Source organism: Podarcis tiliguerta, assembly GCF_965153285.1.
Source record: "Podarcis tiliguerta genome assembly, chromosome: 14".
In the NCBI taxonomy this organism is placed as follows: domain Eukaryota; kingdom Metazoa; phylum Chordata; class Lepidosauria; order Squamata; family Lacertidae; genus Podarcis; species Podarcis tiliguerta.
Genome location: NC_139547.1, coordinates 38,964,835 through 38,985,492, shown reverse-complemented (window position 1 = coordinate 38,985,492; position 20,658 = coordinate 38,964,835). Strand labels below are relative to the sequence as shown.

General features: G+C 44.8%; 2 protein-coding genes across 3 annotated transcripts in view; one reads left to right on the top strand and one right to left on the bottom strand.

Moving 5' to 3' along the window:
- Positions 1-6,832, top strand: part of PDXDC1 (pyridoxal dependent decarboxylase domain containing 1) — a 46,377-nt gene extending 39,545 nt beyond the window's left edge. For both annotated transcript variants that reach the window (XM_083412541.1, XM_083412540.1), the window contains exons 18-23: positions 639-745; positions 1,138-1,259; positions 2,381-2,473; positions 2,589-2,685; positions 3,624-3,728; positions 4,409-6,832. In XM_083412541.1, coding sequence (XP_083268667.1) covers positions 639-745; positions 1,138-1,259; positions 2,381-2,473; positions 2,589-2,685; positions 3,624-3,728; positions 4,409-4,662 — 778 coding nt within the window. In that variant the 3' untranslated portion in view covers positions 4,663-6,832. The remainder of the gene's footprint in view (positions 1-638; positions 746-1,137; positions 1,260-2,380; positions 2,474-2,588; positions 2,686-3,623; positions 3,729-4,408) is intronic.
- On the bottom strand, positions 6,709-18,861 carry NTAN1 (N-terminal asparagine amidase). Its single transcript, XM_083412575.1, has 10 exons — positions 18,520-18,861; positions 15,941-16,043; positions 15,790-15,855; positions 15,214-15,322; positions 14,280-14,353; positions 12,938-12,991; positions 11,773-11,826; positions 9,988-10,085; positions 9,081-9,194; positions 6,709-8,055 (listed from the first exon to the last, which is right to left on the bottom strand). Exons 1-10 carry the CDS (start codon positions 18,721-18,723, stop codon positions 7,876-7,878), a joined length of 1,056 nt encoding a protein of 351 aa, XP_083268701.1. The 5' UTR covers positions 18,724-18,861; the 3' UTR covers positions 6,709-7,875.
- Between the last annotated feature and the right edge of the window lie 1,797 nt (positions 18,862-20,658).

Here is a 20,658-nt window from a genome sequence, read left to right as displayed (position 1 = left end):
CTGTGGATCCATGTGTGCCCCTTTTTAGACAAGCTTCCAAACTGAGCTCAGGAGCAGCCAGTTCTTCCTGTTTCCAGAAGAGTTTGGCTGTGCGATTTGCTCATTGGTTCACCCAGTAGCCATTGAGAGGCATACACTCCATGAATTTGTCTAGCCCACTTTTGAAGCCATCTGAGCTAGTGGCTGTCTCAGCAAATCTTTCAGCAGCAAATGCAGTGGAAAGAAGTATTTCCTTTTCTTTGTGCTGAATCTGCCACCATTCCACTTTACTGGATGTTTTGTTCCTCCTCCGAGTTGTTACCATTTACTACCATTTTAATATTTGCATAACGTCAAACATATTTGATCATGGTTTCCCACCTTGGTATTTTCGAAGAGTCTTTTTATTTTTCCAATGTACTCGTAGGGTTTAGGACTGCTCAGGTTAAACAGACTACATGCATACTTCTGGAGCAAATTTGCGCAAAGCACATATGACGATGTGACTGAAAATTTTCAGTAATGTTGGCATGGTGTACAATGAATAATCAAGGCAAAATTTCTGCAAACTGTTCTTGGACAGCAAGATAGGATTTTACAGTTTTTACTGCAAAACTCTACCACTACCATAAATAGTCCATCTGAATTGGTTTTGAAAGGTACGAAGGGCAGAATGAAGACAAACAGGAGAAAGAAGTGGAGAAGATTAACAACGAACTATTGAAAAAACTAAATGAGCTGGAATCAGATCTGTTGTTTTCCTTAGGTAATAAACTACTTCTGAAACTATTCAATGGGGCAGTGAAATGATGGGGAAGTCTAGGTATCAGTGTGTGTGTAATCCCCTGTAACAGTTCAATAATACTGGTTTCTCTACCAAACAGAGGAATTTTGCATTTTTATATTTAGCTTCCTTTGGTCACTTTTAATTGTTCTAGTCACAAAATTTTAAAATTCTCCAGAATTTGGAATTTTCAAAAAGGGATTAAGAGTGGAAGAGAGAAGTACTTTTGATGGGGAAGGGCTGTGCCTTACCCTGAATCCAGGGGCCCTAAAACTTCTCTTTAAAAATAAGTTCGACACCTATTTAAAACAAGCATGTTTGCAATTTCTAAAGTGTTTGCGAACCTCATTCTACCTCTTTGCCCCACTTCTCAGGTCCAGAATTTGGAGGGGAGAAAAACTGTATTTATATTGGAATGGTCACTGAGGACCTTGATGTTTCTGAGCTGATTGAAACTATTGCGGCGACAGGCCGAGAAATTGAAGAGAATTCAAGGGTATGTACTGACCGTACAAGACTGCAGAGTGGGAGCATAATGAGCAGACCTCTTCTTGGTCATATTGATTGCCCTGCACTTAGTTTTCCTATAGGCCCCTTAATAATAAATGTATTCTCCCTCTAGAAGCTATGCTAGTCTGTCACCACAAAAATGACACACACAACATTGACACTTACTTGACTTCTTTCTCATAACACCGTGTGTGTGTGTGTGTTCCTTTATTCAATGTGCCACATCATAAATTGCTAACATTTGGATTAACACAAGGTGTTAAGCACATAAGAACTGATTCATGAGCAAAGCAATAACTACCGGCTTAGGAATTGCCTCCCCTCCCAGCTGCAGCATCTTAATTAAATTGATCATTGCAGCTCCCTTCTCAGTTGTTTTTTTTTAATCCAAATTAATAAATCACTTAAATAGCTCATGATAGTTCCATTTTAATTCCAGGGTGGTTAACTTTCTATAGGGCAGCAAGTAATTAATGAATGGATTTTATTTCCTTGGGGGGGGGGATAATGAACTACCCCACAGCTTCTGGTAACAGCTTGCTTCCTTTCCAGCTGTCATCAATAGCAAATCCAGAGACTATTAACACACTGAGCAGCTTGCTGCTGGAGAGTAACATGCAACCACTTCCTGGTCTCTTTTTAATGCTACGCTGTGCTGAGCTAAAACAACAATTGGCACAGCATGTCATCCAAACTGGGACGAGCTGTAGCCAAGGTTTGTTCTTCGCTTGCCATGCTGTGCAAACCTGACCGCTGATCGATCTGTGAACAGTGGCAAGCACCTTAAAGAAACTTTCATAGAATATTAGAGTTGGAAGGGACCCAAGAGTCATCTAGACCAACCCCCTGCAATGCAGTGGGCTTGACTGTTTGAAAGTGGCAGAAGGGGAAAGAAGGCCCAGTCCTATTAGTGCCTGTAAAACAGCTGTGCATGCACCAGTTTTTGTTTTTTTACCCTTTGTAAGCTCAGCTAGCTCTCTCAAGTCAATATGGGCAGTCATCCATGATTCGTGGTACTCCTACATTGGAGGTAATGCACTAGCAACACCATACCAGATCAGGAATACAAGAAATGCTAATAACGTGTGCTGTTCAATTTCTCATCAGCTGCTGGAGAACATGACTGAAGTTGTACGGAAAGGCATACAGGAAGCGCAGGTTCAGCTGCAGAAAGCAAATGAGGAAAGACTCCTTGAAGAGGTGAGTGCCCCAAGTTAAGCAATTTCCCAGCAGCAGCAACAGCAGCTGCAACCACGCTGCATCCTGTTTCTTGGCAACACACTGATCTTTTTCCCAACCCCGTTTGTTTTCTCAGGGGCTGCTCCGACAGATTCCTGTAGTGGGCTCTGTGCTCAACTGGTTTTCTCCATTTCATGCTTCACCAAAGGGAAGAACATTTAACCTAACAGCAGGTGGGGTGAAACTTGATTATATCAATGATTTTGGGGGTTGAACCAACGTTAGCAACTTGCGGGAGCAATGAATTAGTAGGCCCTTCAAAGTATATGTGCAGCTGTGGTGGCTTTGAAGGAGGATGGTTATGGATGCTGTTCCTGTCCTGGTTTCTCTGCTTCTGCCTTTATGCCCTGCTGGTGACACCCTTCCAGAAGCTTCTGGTTAGCCACTGTTACAGGCAGTACAGTGGACTAGTTGGACCTTTGGTCTGATCCAGCTTGGCTCGTTATGTTCTTGTTAGCTGTGATAACTGAATAGAACTTCCAAGTTTAGTGGCAGTGTACCTTGGGGATACCACTTGATGGGGAACAGGCATAGGAAGAGGGCTATTCCCTTCGTACCCTGCTTGGGGAATTCCAGTGGCATCAGATTGGTCCTTGTAGGAGGCAGGATGGTGGAATAGATGGACGTTAAGCCAGATTCAGCAGGACTCTTCTTATAGTCATAGTCTAATAGCACATAGGATGTTTTGCATATATCCCTCTCTTCCTAAAACTTCTCAACCCCATGTGGAAAAACTGTGACTCAGCCCTTCCACATTGAGAACTGGGAGTGTTCTCTGGAAAAGCCTGGGAGGGCCATTCAGAAGTTTGCAGATAGCTTCACTTGGAGCATCTGAAGAGCTCCAGGGAAGATGCTATATTGCAGAAGTAGCATCTAATGTACCACTGTACTCAGAAGACTCAGCAGCAGCAACTTTCCACTCATGGTTTGCTTTGGAATGTTGTTGTGTTGAAATCCAAATGGAAGGTTGTGAGACAGAAGTGCCTTTGGTACAATGAAGTTCAGCTAAATAGGATCATATTATAAATACCATCCTATCATTTGGCACGTTAAACCTAGTTTTCAGGTATGATCTGAGGGGCCACTAACCAAACCCTCTTCCCTTTGCCAGGTTCTTTAGAATCTACAGAGCCCACGTACGTCTCCAAAGTGCAGGGCACTGGGAACACCCCACCTCCCACTCCCACGTCAGGCCGTGCAAAGCAGAGGTTCCCTGGTAAGTCTTCCCTTCCATCGCGTTTCAGAGAAGCTGCTGGAGAGTTTCACCGTTGGTGAGAGCCAAGTGTCTTGCTTAGAAGTAGGTCCCAGTAGAAGCCATTCCATTAGGGCAAATGGGACAATGTTTTAGAAGCTCGGAATGCTGAATCCCGTTCCCATCGTTTTCTCTTTTTTGCTGTACATGCCCAGAATCACAAATATGCCATGGGCATATCTATCTGCAACAGTACCTTACCTCCTATATGCCCACTTGATCACTTTGATCTGTGCAACTGGCAGTGTGACAGGTGCCACATAATACTCGTTCCATATTTGTAAGGAATCAATCTTTTATGGTGGAGCAGCACTTAAGCTTTGGAACTCCCTGCCACTTGACACAATCTGTTTTTAGTTTGCTGCAGATTTTATTTTATTTTATTTCTGAATGTTCTTAATGGTTGTTTTTACCGATAATTCTATTTACTTTGTAAACTGCGTTGAGTTTTGTTTTTTTTTAAATAAACAGCATAACATTTTTATGAAATATATAAATAAATGTCTACCACTGATGCCCAATCAACCTTATGAACTGGCTTGGTTTTCCATCCATAAATTCCCAACTGTGGAAACAGGCAGGCAGCATTTCAGACCTTGCCGTGACTGCGTAGCACTAAATCGAGTGTGTATATTTTGCCCCAGGACAAAAGCTGTTTAGAAGGTCCTTGAGGAACTCGGATGGGTTCAGTGAGACCAGCTCGGTGAGTCACATCGATGATCTGGAGAGGGCAGAGCAGAGGCCTGCTGCAGTTCCCCCTGCTGGGCAAGGTGATTCAAAACAGCCAGAAGAGAGCATGCTTCCAAACCCGGAAAGCCCTGAAGATTCCCGGGGCGACAAGGCGAAGGCCCTGGCAAATGACTGCACTACATCCGAGGAACAAGAGAGTCTAAGATAAAATCCAGACCCTGTGCATTTTAAGACTTTGTACAAAAAAAATGCACTCCCTCTCTAGCAGGGGCAGCCTAATGATGCATTTAAAATGTGAACAGTGCCACAGTTAGTACAGTAACGACTACTGTTAAACTTGTGATCGACTGGAGATTTTTGCACAGAGTTTAGTGGAAGAAGCCTTTTCTCCCCACCCCACCCTCTTTCGCCTTCTCTGCGGGGGGCATCGGCCTGGTTTTTCCTGTACACTTTGCCATTGTTGCTTTCTGTCCGGCTTACGTTCACATTGCCCAGGTGGTAAACAGCAGTTTCTTCGCCACTGAAGTTTGCAAATGCAGGATACAGCTTGTCTTCCAGCTGGCATCCTAAAGAATGGTTTGCTGCTTAATTTTCAAGATGCTCTACCCAGACACTTCCCTTTAGGTTGGAATGATCAATTGCACTTGGTGCTATGTGTTTTTGTAAAAAAGAAAAGAAGATTCTAACTGTTTAATAAATCTACCAACTGCTCGCTACCTTATTTTTAAATACCTATTTTTAGAGGTAAATCTATAGGCACCCCTCCATATGGTTCCTTTGGTTTTATGAATAGCCTTTAAAAAAAAAATCTGAAAGTTTGCTTCATGTGTACATATATAAGTGATTGAGCACCACTTTGGGCATTCCCTACCCACCACCACATAAACCTGCAGCAAAAGTTTTGCAGTCCGAGGCCAACACTCCTCTTGTAGGAGTATTCCTCACCATGGCTGCTGGGAACAGATATCCCACACTTTCCTGCTTCAGGCCCAGTTAGGAGACAAACCCACTGGGATAGTTTTGCTTTAGAGCAACTCACCCCCCAGAGTCTCTTTGACACCTTTCAAAAGGTATTCGTGAAACACTTTTGAGCTGACAATGTTGCATATCTGTGATGTTTCCTGTACTGCTATCCTGGATTGTTCTGATCAGTAGTTTACATTTGCTAGATCTTGTAAATACCCAGAGAAATTGTTAGGTTATTTACACTGCTGCACTATTTAAAGAAATGAGCTAACTTTTTTTTTCTTTAATCAAAGAGAAAATATTCAGAAGCCTGTTTCATCCCCCTGTTATAATGCATTCACTTTAGTGATTGCTTTAATTCTGTTCCTATTGAACTTGCATCTTTTCATGTGGTAAGAAAATCCTAGGAGTGAGTTTATGTGATCAAGCCCCAGGCCAGTCTTTGATCAATTACTTCAAAATTCATAGTTTTTGTTTTTTTAAGGGGATTGATCCCCTTTTTCCTAAAGGACCTTTCCTGGAGTTAATAGCTTCCTCCTTGCAGTGACTGGTAACGAACTACAGCCTAATCCTATACTCACACGGATGCTGAATGAAAGCATGGCAGTTTGCAAGGGAATATTATAGTGATTATATTTTGCCTTCCTAAATAATGCAGTGGCAGCACCCAGGCATAGAAAATGAACATTCAACACAAGAGGAGTCCACCATGTCATAGTGGAAGAAGTTGCTTGTCTGAACCTAGAGTGGAACTGCTTTGAAACTCAAGTAACCAAACACATAGTGAAAGTACATATAAGCTGAAGGTCAGACTGAAGGCAAAATGCACATAATTTCCCACCCTGCTATAAAGATAGTAACTTATGGTCATGGTGGTCCAAGTTACATTAGCAGTCAGTTATGTGTGTCAGGCGTGGAGAAGGTAGATGGTGTGAGGGAATGATAGTTGCAATATCCGGTTTGGTCCTTGGCCCGAGGAAGCAAACTTCTCTGAAAATAGGCTTGTAATATCCTTCAAAGTATTTTCTTTGCTAGTGGATTTTGATGAGCAAAATGCATTGGGCACTGCCTTGGTGTGTGATGAGGACTACTGTTAAGTGTACTGTTGATTCATTCTTTACTCTAAGGAACTGGGAATCCTTAAAAAACAGACAACCTTAATAGGTTTGCTTTGTTTAAATAAGAACTGGGGTGTTTTGTTTTGTTTTTAAAGTACAAATTCTCGTCTTCCTTGGCATTTTATTTGGTAAAATGAATATTAACTTGGGGTTCACTGAGGAGAAATGGGTTGAAGTTATAATCGTTAATACAAATTTTAATGTTTTTATATTGTTAAGCCAGCAGTTTTGCTGGGATACAGACCTAATTTAGATACTTCCCAAATGCTTCAATAAAGGTTCTTCAACTTGTTAGTATCTGAGTTTGTGTCAAGGTTTTCACATGTAAGCAATTCGAGAGGAAAATAAACTTTCATGCTCAGGCACATGTCTATCTTCCTGCTACTCCGAAAAGGGTTTCCCATTCATATCCATGGGATTGGCAACTCCCATCATCCCTGACCATTGGCCATGCTGGTTGGAGCTGATGGGAATTGGAGTCTGCAGGGCCAAAAGTTACACATCCCTGTAAAGTCACCTGCCAATCACTGTATTGGCAAAAGCATGTTACCTTTTTCCTGTGTACAATTTACTTCCCTCGGATAAGTGCAGATTGCTTTTCTGAGCTTCCATTTGAGATCTTTCCCCTTAAGGCCATAACTTTGCATTGGGCTCCAGTTCCTTCCGCAGATAGCTGTGCAGTGAGTTCCTTGCATGCAAACTGCTCCAGAGATTGCCACAAATAATCCAGAGATGTTCTATACTAGCTGCAATCCACCTGTTTCAAATAAAGCTATTAAGGGGGGGGGGGACACTGGGCAACTGGCTCGAGCTGGCCTTTTAATTTTTGGCAATGCCCCAGACCAACACGAAAGTGGGGGTGGGACTTAAAAAATGAGGGCTGGACCCAGAATTACAATGCTATACACAGCACTGCAAGCCTGCCAATTGTGGCTCGGGGCAAGGGGAGAATGACAGAGGACTCTTGGCTCAGAGCTCCCACAAATCCAAACATCACCCCAGAACTTGGGAAGGATTTGCATGTCTTAAGGATATTGCACCCTCCTCAGTGGCGTGACAGGGAGGCCTGTTTTATACCTTGATCCCCACACAGACAGAATCTCATCCAGTAAAAATATAGAAACCTCACGTATCTTTGTTATTATTTGAGTCTTTGAGAACTTTTTTAGGATATGCCGCTGTGCAAACAGGGCCAGCTCCCACAGTCTTGTTTCATATTAGCAAAAGGGGGAAAACGCTATTCACTGAAGTCAAGTGCAGTCTCTGCCATCTGGAATGGCTGCTCCTCCTTTGGCACAATTCACACCTTCGGAGTCTCACTCGGACTCTTTCAAAAGTCACATCTGGTCGGAAGAGACCTTCTCCCATAGGCCACTCTCATTTTTCCTGTATATCCAAGGTTTTCTGCTAGGAAACAGTGTCTTATCTGGAAAGGGATGCTCTTTTAAGTACATCAGAGTCGCTCTAATGTGGGAAACAAAGTGAGGCGGTTCAGCCAGAGGCGACGTCGAGAGATTCTGGAAAACAAATTCCAGAGTTAAAATACACCTTCGCCGCTACTTCTACCCGTCCTCCATCCCCCCACCTCCAAGACAATCACATCAGCATCAGAAAGGCCTGAAGATCCCTATCCATGGGTTAGAATGTCAGACTAGGGCTGGAGTGACCTAGGTACAAAATCTTCATTTAGTCATGAAGCTCACAAGGTGACCTTGGACCAGTTACACACACTCAGTCTAACTTGCACACAGGGTTGTTGCATTGTCAGGGTAAAGTGCTTGATGTGGGGATGCCTTTGAAAATGGTTCAGAAGCTTCACCAAGAACAGAAAGTCAGCTCCCTGACTTTTGACAGGCTTGATTCAAACAGATCATGCAACACCCATTTTGTTACAGCTACAGTGGCTGCGTTCTTCTGAGCCCAATTCAAAGTAGTGGTTTTATTCATTATTATTAAATTCCTATAGGTTTTCACCTATAAAGCTTACAGCTTATACCCCAATATATTCTGAAGCACCTCTCCTGATTATAAGCCTACCTAGAATTTATAAGGCCTTTCTCCAGATCTTGAGAAGGGCCTTTTCAGTTGTGGCTCCCCATCTGAGGAATATTGTCCCCAGCAAGGTCTGCCTGGCACCTTTGCCAACAACTTTCTGGCCTTGCCTTTCCCCTCAGGCCTCTTTCTAGACTGAGATCATGTTGCTTTGTTTTTGCTGCGCTGTCAGAGCTTCCTGCAGCTGTTGTTTTGTTTTTATGCTATAATATATTAATATTTTTTTTTAATGTGCCTAACTCACTTGGGAGAGCTTTGGGTAACAAGTGACTAACAAATCCAGTATTTTGTTTGTTTCGTTCTGTTTTTGAAAGGGAGGGGACAACCTCACATAAAGCCATTTGCCATCTTTCCCAGGAGGAAAGGTGGCAAATACATTTAACAAATAAGGGGCATGAAACTGCTTAATCTTCAGAAACGAAAGCACCCCAAGTTTCTCTGGGCATTTCATTGGGATCCCGCCACCATCTTGTTCATGAGGACCAGTTACCTGCAAGATGTGCTGATCGTCCTGGGCTAGCCAGAAGTCCACATGGGGAAAAGGCATCCAAAAGTAAGGGCCAATGCACAGTTGCTCCTTTCTCGAGTCATAAACGTTAACCATCTACAAAACAGCAATTTCAGAACAGCGTGTTATTGCCCCAAAATGAAAAGGCAACAGGAGAGTCATGTATGTATTTATCTGGAGGCTTTGCACATGTGTGCACACACACACCGTGTTTTTCGCTCTATAAGACGCACCAGACCACAAGACGCACCTCGTTTTTGGAGGAGGAAAACAAGAAAAAAAATATTCTGAATCTCAGTAGCCAGAACAGCAAGAGGGATCGCTGCGCAGTGAAAGCAGCAATCCCTCTTGCTGTTCTGGCTTCTGGGATAGCTGCGCAGCCTGCATTCGCTCCATAAGACGCACAGACATTTCCCCTTACTTTTTAGGAGGAAAAAGTGAGTCTTATAGAGCAAAAAATACGGTAATTCCTGTGTTTGCCCATGCTAAAAATACAGTCATACTTTGGATTACAGAAGCCTCAGGATACTTTTTTTGGGTTATGGACCCGCCGAAACCCGGAAGTACCGGAACGGGTTACTTCCAGGTTTCAGCAGTTGCACTTTACACATGCGCAAAGCGCCGAATCACAACTCGCACATGCACAGACGCGGTGCTGCGGGTTGCGAACATGCCTCCTGCATGGATCACGTTCGCAACCCGAGCATCCATTGTAATGATTGAATGGTGTTTGGGATTCTGATTTAAAACTCCCACAGTCTGCACTGCAAACTGAGCACCAGCTTCAGAAACGCCTGTGACGCAAGGCAGGCAAATGCCACAAGAAGTTACATCTCACAAGTAATTACATTTTCCAATCTCCCGAAAACTGAAACACGTGTCTTCTTACCTTGGCTCCCGTTAAGATACTGGCAGACCGCAGATCCACATCGGGACCCTTGTCTGGAAACGTTGCGTGGAAAATCTCTCCCGTTTTAACATTCGCAGCTGGAAAAGCAACATCGGATCACATGGAAAGGCTGTCGCAGGGGCAAATTTGCTCCCTGTTGCTCCAAACTCTTAGGATAGAGCTGAAGCCCACAAGTTAAAATTACATGAAATGAGATCCAGATTAAACATTAGCATCAGCTGCCCTATCGTACACTGCTCAGCCGTGGAACAGGTGGCCTTGGAAGGTGGTGGGGGCTCCTGGGTTAGAGCTTTCATTAGAGGTCGCCTGGCAGGGATGCAATACATCATTGATCGCGTGCATCAGTTGTGAGTTCGACTAGGTATTTTAAGTACCTGTGAACTCATATGATTCTGTATCCCATTGCAGTCATGCTCAGAGTAGTTCCACTGAAATTAATGGGCACTAGTAGCTTATGTCTTAATTTCAATGGGTATACTTTGAGAGGAACTTTACCTTCTAGATCAGCGGTTCTCAACCTGTGGGTCCCCAGATGTTGTTGGACTACAACTCCCATCATCCCTGAGCTCTGGCCTTGCTAGCTAGGGGTGATGGGAGTTGTAGTTCAACATCCGGGGACCCACAGGTTGAGAAAGATTGTTCTAGATCCATTTCAATCAAGGTTTAAACCCTGTTTGGGCAAAGAAACCGCTTTGGTCTGCCTGTATGATGATATCTGCCAGGAGACAGATAGGGGAAATGTGTCCCTGTTAATTCTCCTCAACCTCTCAGCAGCTTCCAATACCATTGACCATGAAATCATTCTGGAGCGGTTGTCCAAGTTAGGGATGGGTAGGGCACTGCTTTGTGGTGGTTCCAATTCTACCTGGATGGACTGTTTGGCCCTATGGAGCCTTCAATGTGTGGTTCGTCTGGGTTCAGTTTTATCCCCAATGCTGTTGAACATCGCCATGAAACCACTCAGCGGGGTTACCCAAAGGTTTGGAGTCCACTGTCAGCGATAAGCTGATGACACTCAGCTCTACTTCTTTACACCTGCAAGTGAGGCAGTGGAAGTGCTGGACTTGCCTTGGTAATAGACTGGATAAGAGCCAGCAAACTGAAGGTCAATCCAGTTAAGATTGAGGCACTGTTAGTGGGTGGTTCCCTAGACTGGATGGGCTAGGAGGTTGCCTGCTCTTGTTGGGCTTACACTCCCTCTGAAGGAGCGGATACACCTCTTAGGGATGCTCTTGGATCCTTTGCTATTGCTTGAGGCTCAGGTAGCCCCAGCAGCACTGAGTGCCTTCTCTCAGCTTTGGCTGGTAGCCCAGTCGCGCCCCAATCTGGACAAAGATAGCTTAACATCTGTCATCTATGCTCTGGTACCCTCTAGGTTAGATTACTGCAATACATTATATGTAGGGCTGTTAGTTTAAAGGCAAATGTTTTATATCTCCTACTTCTCTGGCACCTAAGAGAGGAGAGGAAAATGCATGGAAGAACCATAGGTTGGTCAGCCTTATTGATACAAAAGGAAACCATGGTTTTACAAAACATCTGAACTTGGATTAAAATTAGAAGTCCAGGAAAAGTTTAAATTTCTGATCTGGTGAAAGCAGACAATATACCTACCGGAATAGGATCTTCTCCTTTAGCAAAAAAACAAAACAAAACAAAACCCTGGAGATTTCAAAAGGCAGAGTGTGGAAACCTCTCATTAAACCATCTGCATCATTTGTAGCGAGCTTGATAAATTGACCCCAAAATGTGAACGTTACTCACCAATTCCATAAATGAATGGCAAATGTTTGCCTTTCTCTTGACGGTCATTTAATTCTGTTATTTAAAAGAGAGGAGGAGAGAGGGAAGGAGAGATATAACAATAAAACCTCTGATTCTTCCACGGAAGAGGACACGTTTAAAAAACAACAACACTGAGCTTGGGAAGAAACTGAGATACAAGTCCCTGCCAGGTATACACAAATATAGGACTCATCAAATATTCATTCAAATTTGTGACATCAGTCTGGGGTTGGGAGATGCTACTTTTAAGGATAGTCTCCCCGCAAGGTGACCTGAAAGTCAAAGAAATGCAAAAATACAACGCGGAAATCCTTCTCCAGAACAAGTACTGGGATCTGACATCAGCATGCATTGTTACATATGGCTATAGTTGCCATATGCATGCCATACATTTAAAGCATGATACAGTACTGCTTTAGGGATGCAGGTGGCGCTGTGGGTTAAACTACAGAGCCTAGGACTTGCCGATCAGAAGGTTGGCGGTTCGAATCCCCACGACGGGGTGAGTCCCGTTGCTCGGTCCCTGCTCCTGCCAACCTAGCAGTTCAAAAGCACGTGAAAGTGCAAGTAGATAAATAGGTACCGCTCTGGTGGGAAGGTAAACACAGTTTCTGTGTGCTGCTCTGATTTGCCAGAAGCAGCTTAGTCATGCTGGCCACATGACCCGGAAGCTGTACGCCGGCTTCCTCAGCCAATAAAGCGAGATGAGCGTCGCAACCCCAGAGTCGGTCATGACTGGACCTAATGGTCAGGGGTCCTTTATCTTACAGTAACTGCTTTAGCAGAAACAGCTTTTCCCAAAGGATCCTAGGAACAGAAGTTTGCTAAGGGTGCCGAGAGTTAGGAAAACCTTATTCTCTCACAGAGCTACAATTGCCAGAGTGGTTTTTCAATCAACCAATCAACTGATTGCTCTTCCCAGGGAACTCTGAGAGCTGTAGCTCTGTGAGGGGAATAGGGGTCTTCTAACAACTCTCAGCACCCTTAACAAACCACAATTCCCAGGTTTCTTTGGGGGAAGACACAACTGATTAAAAGTGGCATCACGGTGCTTTAAACGTATGGTGCGGATGGCGCAAAAACACCTTAGGCCAGGTAGCTGAGAAGATGGGAAGCAGAGGAAAGTTGCCCATTTGAAAGTTACCTGTCACGCAGAAGGTCACTAAATGGACATTATCTTGCAAACGGTCAAACGCTCCTAGGAATAACAAGAGGGGAAAGTGTGAGACCTGCGCAACAGAATGAGATATTTCCAGGCTACATAGAAAGAGTTCTTTTTTAAAAAAGAAAAAAGGCAACATTGGATAAAAATCCTACATTAGTCCCACTCAAAGTAGACCCACTGAAATTAATGGACATGACAGGTGCTGGCCTATTAATTTCAGTGGGTATCCTGAGTGGGAGCTGGTTGACTCTAAGCCATGCTAATAACCAATTTGTTCTACTTTAAGCAGTCACGGTTTCCCCAAAAGACTCTGGGAACTATAGCATGTAAAGGTGCCAAGAATTGCTAGGAGACCCCTATTCCCTCACAGAGCTACAATTTCCAGAGTGGTTTAACAATCAATCCCTCTTACAAGGAAACTCTGGGGATTGGTGCAAACAGGGCTTAAACCATGGGTAGGCAAACTAAGGCCAGAGGGCTGGATCCAGCCCAATCGCCTTCTAAATCCGGCCCACGGATGGTCTGGGAATCAGCATGTTTTTACATGAGTAGAATGTGTGCTTTTATTTAAAATGCATCTCTGGGTTATTTGTGGGGCATAGGAATTTGTTCCATTGTTTTTTTAAAAAAATATATAGTCTGGCCCCCCACAAGGTCTGAGGGACAGTGGACCGGCCCCCTGCTGAAAAAGTTTGCTGACCGCTGGCTTAAACCTTGATTGAAATGGGAATTGCTGCGGCCTCAGAGCCATATCAAGCAGGCTCATGACTCTCATAAGGCTCCTAACTCTAGGGCAGTCCTTCTCAACCTTGAGTCTCCAGATGTTGCTGGTCTAGCCAGCAGGGCCAGTAGTCAGGGACGATGGAGTTGTAGTTCAAGTTCACCTGGGAGCCCATGGTTGAGAAAGGCTGCTCTAAGGTGTCTACTCGGGCATCATGCCAAACCACAGTAGCAAAAAGAAAGAAAAAGGCCCCAAACCATGGTTTGCAAACCCACTGGAAACTGCTGTCAGATTCTAGTTTGCCAGCTGATCAGAAACCGTGGTTTGCCAGCTCAGCCAGGCCACACTTAAACGTCCTTCCACCGCTTGATGCAATGTCTGAATCCAGTCTCTGTGGCAGAGGCTGACCGGCATCCTCAGGGGCAGGGCTTAAGTGCCAATCATTACTCTTTGTCCCTCCCCATGGAGGACCTACATGCTGGATTTGGTGTGAGCCCTTGCTATCCCCAACAGCGTAAACCTCTCAGAAGCTCTGCAAGCTTTACCAGCATCCAGTCGGAATTCTAAACTTTGACAGAGGGAGTAGGAATGCAAACTTACTCAGGAGCTGATTGGTAAGTCGCTGGGATAAGTGCCTGTCATCGCTGAATCCTCCAATCAAGTGTACTTCCAACCTAACAACAAGGACGGAAGCTGGAGATATAACCTGTTATCACCGGTAGATTAATTGACTAAAGCCTTAGTTGAATGGGATCCACTGAAATTTAAAATCAAGCACTTTATTCATTTATTTACTTTTACTCTATCTTGATTCTGGTTAATTGATATAATAGGAAGAAGAAGAAGAGGAGTTTGGATTTGATATCCCGCTTTATCACCACCCGAAGGAGTCTCAAAGAGGCTAACATTCTCCTTTCCCTTCCTCCCCCACAACAAACACTCTGTGAGGTGAGTGAGGCCGAGAGACTTCAGAGAAGTGTGACTAGCCCAAGGTCACCCAGCAGCTGCATGTGGAGGAGCGGAGACGCGAACCCGGTTCACCAGATTACGAGTCTAATGCTCTTAACCACTACACCACACTGGGAATGTAAAATAAATTATTACAGGTTTCTGTCGTCCGTCCGTCCCGTCCCCACTTATTATTGAGTGGTAACAAACTTATCACAGTTTATTTCATCTCAAATTTCCTTAAACACTGTCAAAAAGGCATACATATCTGAAGAGTTGGAGGGGCAGTGTGTCCTAGTGGTTACAGTGGCTAGACGAGGGTTCAAATGCCCACTCGGCCGTGATGCTCACTGGGTGACCTTGCACCAGTCACTACCTCTCAGCCTAACTTACCTCACAGGGTTTTTGTGGGGATTAAATGAGGAAGTGGAGGAGACCCACGTATGCCACCTTTAGCGCCTTGGAGAAAAAGGTGGGGGTATTAAATATAAATAAAATATCCATATTAAGTAAATTAACTGTTAGTTGATCATCTGCCCTTTTCCAGTTTGCTTGACAGCCACCAAAGTTAAAGAGAAAAGCTGACCTTCCACATTCCATGTTAGGAGAAAGCACTTTCACTGCATTTGTGATTAACAAAACTTCTGTCTCCGTATCCGATCCATCGCAGTGAGTCAAACAGATAGCCCCGCTGCCTGAGGGAAACAAAAATACAATATGGATGGCCTGCATGTTCCAGGCAATGGCAACTAGAGTCTGCAATTGCTGCCTGTATGCTATCAGGTTCAAGGTACCTGTATTACTTTAAAAGATAAAAAGGTAAAGGACCCCTGGACCAGTCAAAGGTGGCTGAGGGAGCTGGTGCTTGTCCACAGACAGCTTTCCAGGTCATGTGGCCAGCATGACTAAACTGCTTCTGGCGCAACAGATATGTAGCGCTCCAAGCTTATCTGGAGCTCAAAGCCCTCCCTGGGCCACACCCCAGAGTTTATACTTGGTTAAGCATGTCCCTCAACTCTTAAAATGCTTCTTGTCTTCCCGGATGCTTGGATGTCATCAGCCAAAACCTGTTGTACTGGCTGAAAAACCCTATAAATCAGAGGCATCGGAATCCAGGGGCATAGTTCAAAAGCAGCAAGGAACCCAGAGGCCAATGACATACCTGTGTGTCTGAGGACCACCAAATGGCAGGTGGTTGCATCATCTGATCCGAGAATAGAGACAGAAGCTGAGGGAAAAGGAGGAGAAGGAAAAGTGAGGTCCTGGCGGCTATTTCTTAACTTTTGGATGGACCTTCCTTAACGCCAACCTACCATCCTTAGGAGTGGTGGCTGCAAATTCTCTCTGCTGGACGTAGAGAAGTCCTTTGGGGCCCACTGATTGAGCAGGCTGACTTCTTAAGATTTTGGCTTGTTCCTGTAGAAAATGGGGAAACAAAGTCATATTTAGGTTCCCAGCTAGCACAATCATTCTGAGATCAGGAGCCCTCAATGCTGAAGATGCACCTACTTAGGCAGGCATGCCCTCAGAAGCATGATTTTGGGACGAGGTGGTCTACAAATAAATAAATCATTTCTGGCACCTAAATCAGCAAACAAAAACCCAAGAGCTTTCCTTAAGAGTTGGAAGGGGCCTTGAAGAGCATCTGGTCCAACCCCCTGTAATGCAGGAATATGCAGCTGTCACTTACGGGGATCGAACCTGCAGCCTTGGAGTTATCAGCACCAAGCTCTAACCAATGGAGCTATCCAGCTGTCAAAACAAATCTTCCGGGCCAAATTACAAATCACTTGGAACTGCATAGGGGATTTATTCCCATAAACACACCAGGGTGTAACAAACATGGGGTGGGGGAGGGAAGAATTCAGCCCATGGTGATGTACCAATATTGGGCCATTTTGTGAGGACACATCAAAAGCCAGCCACTTCATCCTATGGGCCAAGATGGTGACAACCAGGCATGGGCTGAATTTTCCTTCATGGAGTGCCTGCTTGCAATAAATTCCAAAACAGGGGTCACAGACATGCTGCCTGCAAGTGCCAATGTTGCCACCAGTACCTATTTTGGTGGCCAAGAAAGATCTCAGTCAATCTCTCCACAAAAAAATCCACAGTTCACAAGAGACCTTTGGTTTTCCTGCCCAGTTCCTGTTTGCACTAGCTTGGCCTCTCCCACATTGGGAACCTTCCCAATCATGAATTGAACCAACATTGAACATCCTTTTCCATTCCAAATGGAGCAGAGGTACAAAAAGCTCTCTATAAGAGGTTGGATGATGTGGGTGCATTCTCCCCCACTGACAGGGAAAACAAGCCCACACCATATTTTAGATGTGGCAGCCATTTTGTGATGTCTCTCCTCTTTCACAAACGTACACATACAGTAGCCATTTTGTGGTTTAGTGGTTGGAACATCGGACTGGAATCTGGGATACCAAGATTCGAATCCCCACTCAGCCATGGTGCTCTCTAGGTGACCTGCATCTCACGTCTAACCTACTCACATGGCTGCTGTGAGGATAAAACCATGACTGTCATCTTGAGCGCTTTGGAGGACTATGAAAGTGAAAAGAAATAAGCAAGATATAAAAGCCATTCCAAAATTCCAGACTGGCCCCCAAAAGGTGGGCGGCCCCCGTTAGGTACATAGGAAAAAACCTGTTTCTCAAGTATTTCAGGGAGCAGGGGAGAAAATCAGTGAAGGTTTGAGGGAGAAGGGCATGAAAAGAACATCTGCAAAAAGAGCAGGGGTGGGGAAATTAGGTTGCATTTTTTTTTAAAAGGGCAGGCCGGTGGAGAAAAGCCTGAAAGCAGCCCATGCAAAATAGAAGTTGAGAGTTACCTTACATCAGGACATTCAAAATAAATTAAAAGTCACAAGTTCTCAAGTCATTAACACCATTAACCCCAAACAATGGCAGCTTAAATGTGCAGCATATTTGACTGACTGTATTTATATCCTACTTTTTTCTCCATGGCACATACATGGTTCTTCCCCTCATTGTTTAATCCCCACAACAACCCTGGGAGGTAAGGACACCCAGCGAGCTTCATGGCTGAGTGGGGAACTGAACCCTGTTCTCCCAGACCCTAGCCCTCTAACCCAGGCTTCCTCAAACTCGGCCCTCCAGATGTTTTGAGACTACAATTCTCATCATCCCTGACCACTGATCCTGCTAGCTAGGGATCATGGGAGTTGTAGGCCAAAAACATCTGGAGGACTGAGTTTGAGGAAGCCTGCTCTAACCACTGCACTGCACTGACTCTGTATTTAAGCTAGAAGACACCACCTTTTGGGAGCATCCATGCACCCTGGCATTGCGTTCCAAACACCTGTGTCCCAGTGCATATTTGCTCAGAAGTAAGGCTGCAATCCTTTTCTACACTAGGGGTGGATGTAAAAACATATAGCTTTCCGGATGCTGCTGAACTACAACTCCCATAATCGCCAGCAAGCTTGGCCAACAGACCATTTGATTGTGGAAGCCGACCCTGGTGGTCCCTTCAAAGTCTACAAGACTGCGATCAACATCTGGAGGCCAAAATATCCCCGCAATGCTGCTTTACAAGCACACACACACTTACCTGAGAGTCATTCCCATTGAACTCGATGGGGCTTACTTCAGAGTAAGCATGCACATGATTGCACTGGCGTTGTTTCTAAAAAAAAACCAACCCTCCCATAGAGTTCAGTGGCGCTACTTTCCAAGGTAAGCGGTGCACAGAGACGCAGCCTCCGAAGGGCACCAGAGCAGAGCAAACGAAAGACATTTCATTTTATTTTAAATATCTGCATCTAAGGACGCACCGTCCAACTCACAGCCTCAGCCCTGCCCCCCCTTTCTTCTCTCTTCTATTCATGAATAATCCCTATAACCAGCTGCCAGCTCACCTCCAGCTCCGGGAAGGTGTAGATCAGCTCCCTCGTGGGGTGGGACAAGTCGACCCGCTCCCCATTGACCAGCAAAGGCATCTCGGGGAAGCGCCCAGCCAAGGAGCCGCGGAACTTCCTGCCGGGGACTCTCAGCTGTGCGCCACGAGGGCGAGGCCAGACCGGGCTGCAAAGGGCGCTGGGAAATGTAGTCCGCGGGTGCATGGGGAAGAGGGCGGGGCGGCGGGGGAGGAGGATCGGGGGAGCCCTCGGGGTCAGGGTTTAGCGTCTATTCCAGCCCGAGGGCCACTTTCCTCCAAGGTCAATCTTCGGGGAGCCGCATAGCAGCGGTGGGCAGGGCCAGAAGCTAAAGTGGGCAGAGCAATGCCTTTCTGTATTATAGGAGCTTTTTCCCCCTTGCATGCCTAATACCTTTTAAAAAGCCATTTGTGTGTGCATAAGCACTCATGCACACAGTCCCATCAGCTGCATGTGATATATATATGACATATGACTGTTAAGATTTATTTAATATTTCATATCCCGCTTTCCTATTAAACGACCAAACAACAACATCCCGCTTTCCTATTTGGATAATATTAGTTCGCAGGGGAAAACATAGGTATGGAAAAGAAGGTCACTTCACCCAAGAAGGGGTTCATGGGTAACGACTAAACTCTCAGAAGAGGAATGGGATTGTTGTACATTTGGGGAAAACTGGCCTGTGGAACAGCCCAGGTGATGGAACTCAGAGCAAGCCCTCAAATTGTCAAGTCGTTTAAAGCTAAGGGAGTGTCATTAAATTACAAACTGAATCACAGTCCCTTTTTTAAACAAAAAAACCCCACAACTACTTTTTTTACAAAACAGGTATGTTGCACGAGAACACCAAATACGATATTATTAACAACAACAACAATTTTATTATTTGTACCCCACCCATCTGACAGGGTTGCCCCAGCCACTCTGGGCAGCTTCCAACAGAGTATACAAAAATATACAGTGGTACTGTTCCTCGGTTTAAGAACAGCCCTGTTCACGAACTATTCGGTTTACAAACTCCACAAAAGTAGTGTCCCGGTTTTCAAACTTTACCTCAGTCTAAGAATAGAAGCCGAATGGTGGAAGGGCACCAGTGGTGGGAGGTCTTATTAGGGAAAGCTCGCCTTGGTTTAAGAATGGTTTCAGTTTAAGAACACACTTCCGGAACGGATTAAGTTTGTAAACCGAGGTATCACTGTACTCTGCATTCCATAAAACAAAAGCACACAGAACATCATGAGAATGACAATGAGTCCAGAAAATAATTTATAGCAGCTAGGTGCAACATAGCTTATCAAAATTGTTATAGTAACACAGGATCTCACACACCTCGATTTGCTAGTGTGTGCAAATTAACTTCTCGGCAGCCTGCCCCTTATTCTTAAGCATCCTTTGCAAGACTGCCTTGCATCAACAGGCCTTTTCAACAGGACAGATCTTATGTCAACTCCTTACTGACCTTTCTTGCTTTCTTATGACAGTTGCAATTTTTACATCCGCTCTACACCGCTTTGACGCTTTCTATACAAGTTAGTGGCATATAAAATATTTTTTAAAATAAATAAATAAAAGCTACGCCCCTCCCATTTCTTGCTTTTGTGGTTGGTTGGTTGGTTGGTTGGTTGGTTTTGTTTTTTGAATAAGTGCCTGTGCTTTACAGCCCGTGGGCTCGTTTCAGACTCTCCCCTTGCCCCTGAGCAAGAGGAATAGCTGCTCAAAGTGTTCCTTGGAACTGGCTGTCTATCTATCTCACTGGGCAGCTGGGAGGTTAGGGAACTGACTGTTTGCCCTAAAGGGAGAGGACTCTTAAGAGGTGGAAGAACTTAAAGCAAGCCACTGTCACTGGAAACAAAACAAAACAAAAAGCCCAGTTAAGCTAGCCCTTTTGGGTAGGGCTGCCAATTCACCAAAAACAACTCACAAAAACAGCAGCAGGAGGAGGAACACCAAACACACCTGAAAGTGCTTTGCTCTGATGCCACCCATCATCTTACCTGCAGACAGCAGCACCAAGAGGGATTGTCTGGGCCTTCTCCTGCATAAGGACACCTAGGCATGGCAACTGCTGTGATAGGAATTTTATGGTCTTAGATATATGGTAATGTTCATAAGTGTACC

What these genes read in the sequence shown, in the direction of transcription:
- NTAN1 (XM_083412575.1), bottom strand. Translation starts at nt 18,723, where the DNA reads ATGCACCCGCGGACTACATTTCCCAGCGCCCTTTGCAGCCCGGTCTGG. An exon ending in GGTGGTCCTCAGACACACAG is followed by an intron (nt 15,323 to 15,789) that starts GTATGTCATTGG and finishes TGTTTCCCTCAG; the next exon opens with GCAGCGGGGCTATCTGTTTG. An exon ending in GTATCTTAACGGGAGCCAAG is followed by an intron (nt 9,195 to 9,987) that starts GTAAGAAGACAC and finishes GCTGTTTTGTAG; the next exon opens with ATGGTTAACGTTTATGACTC.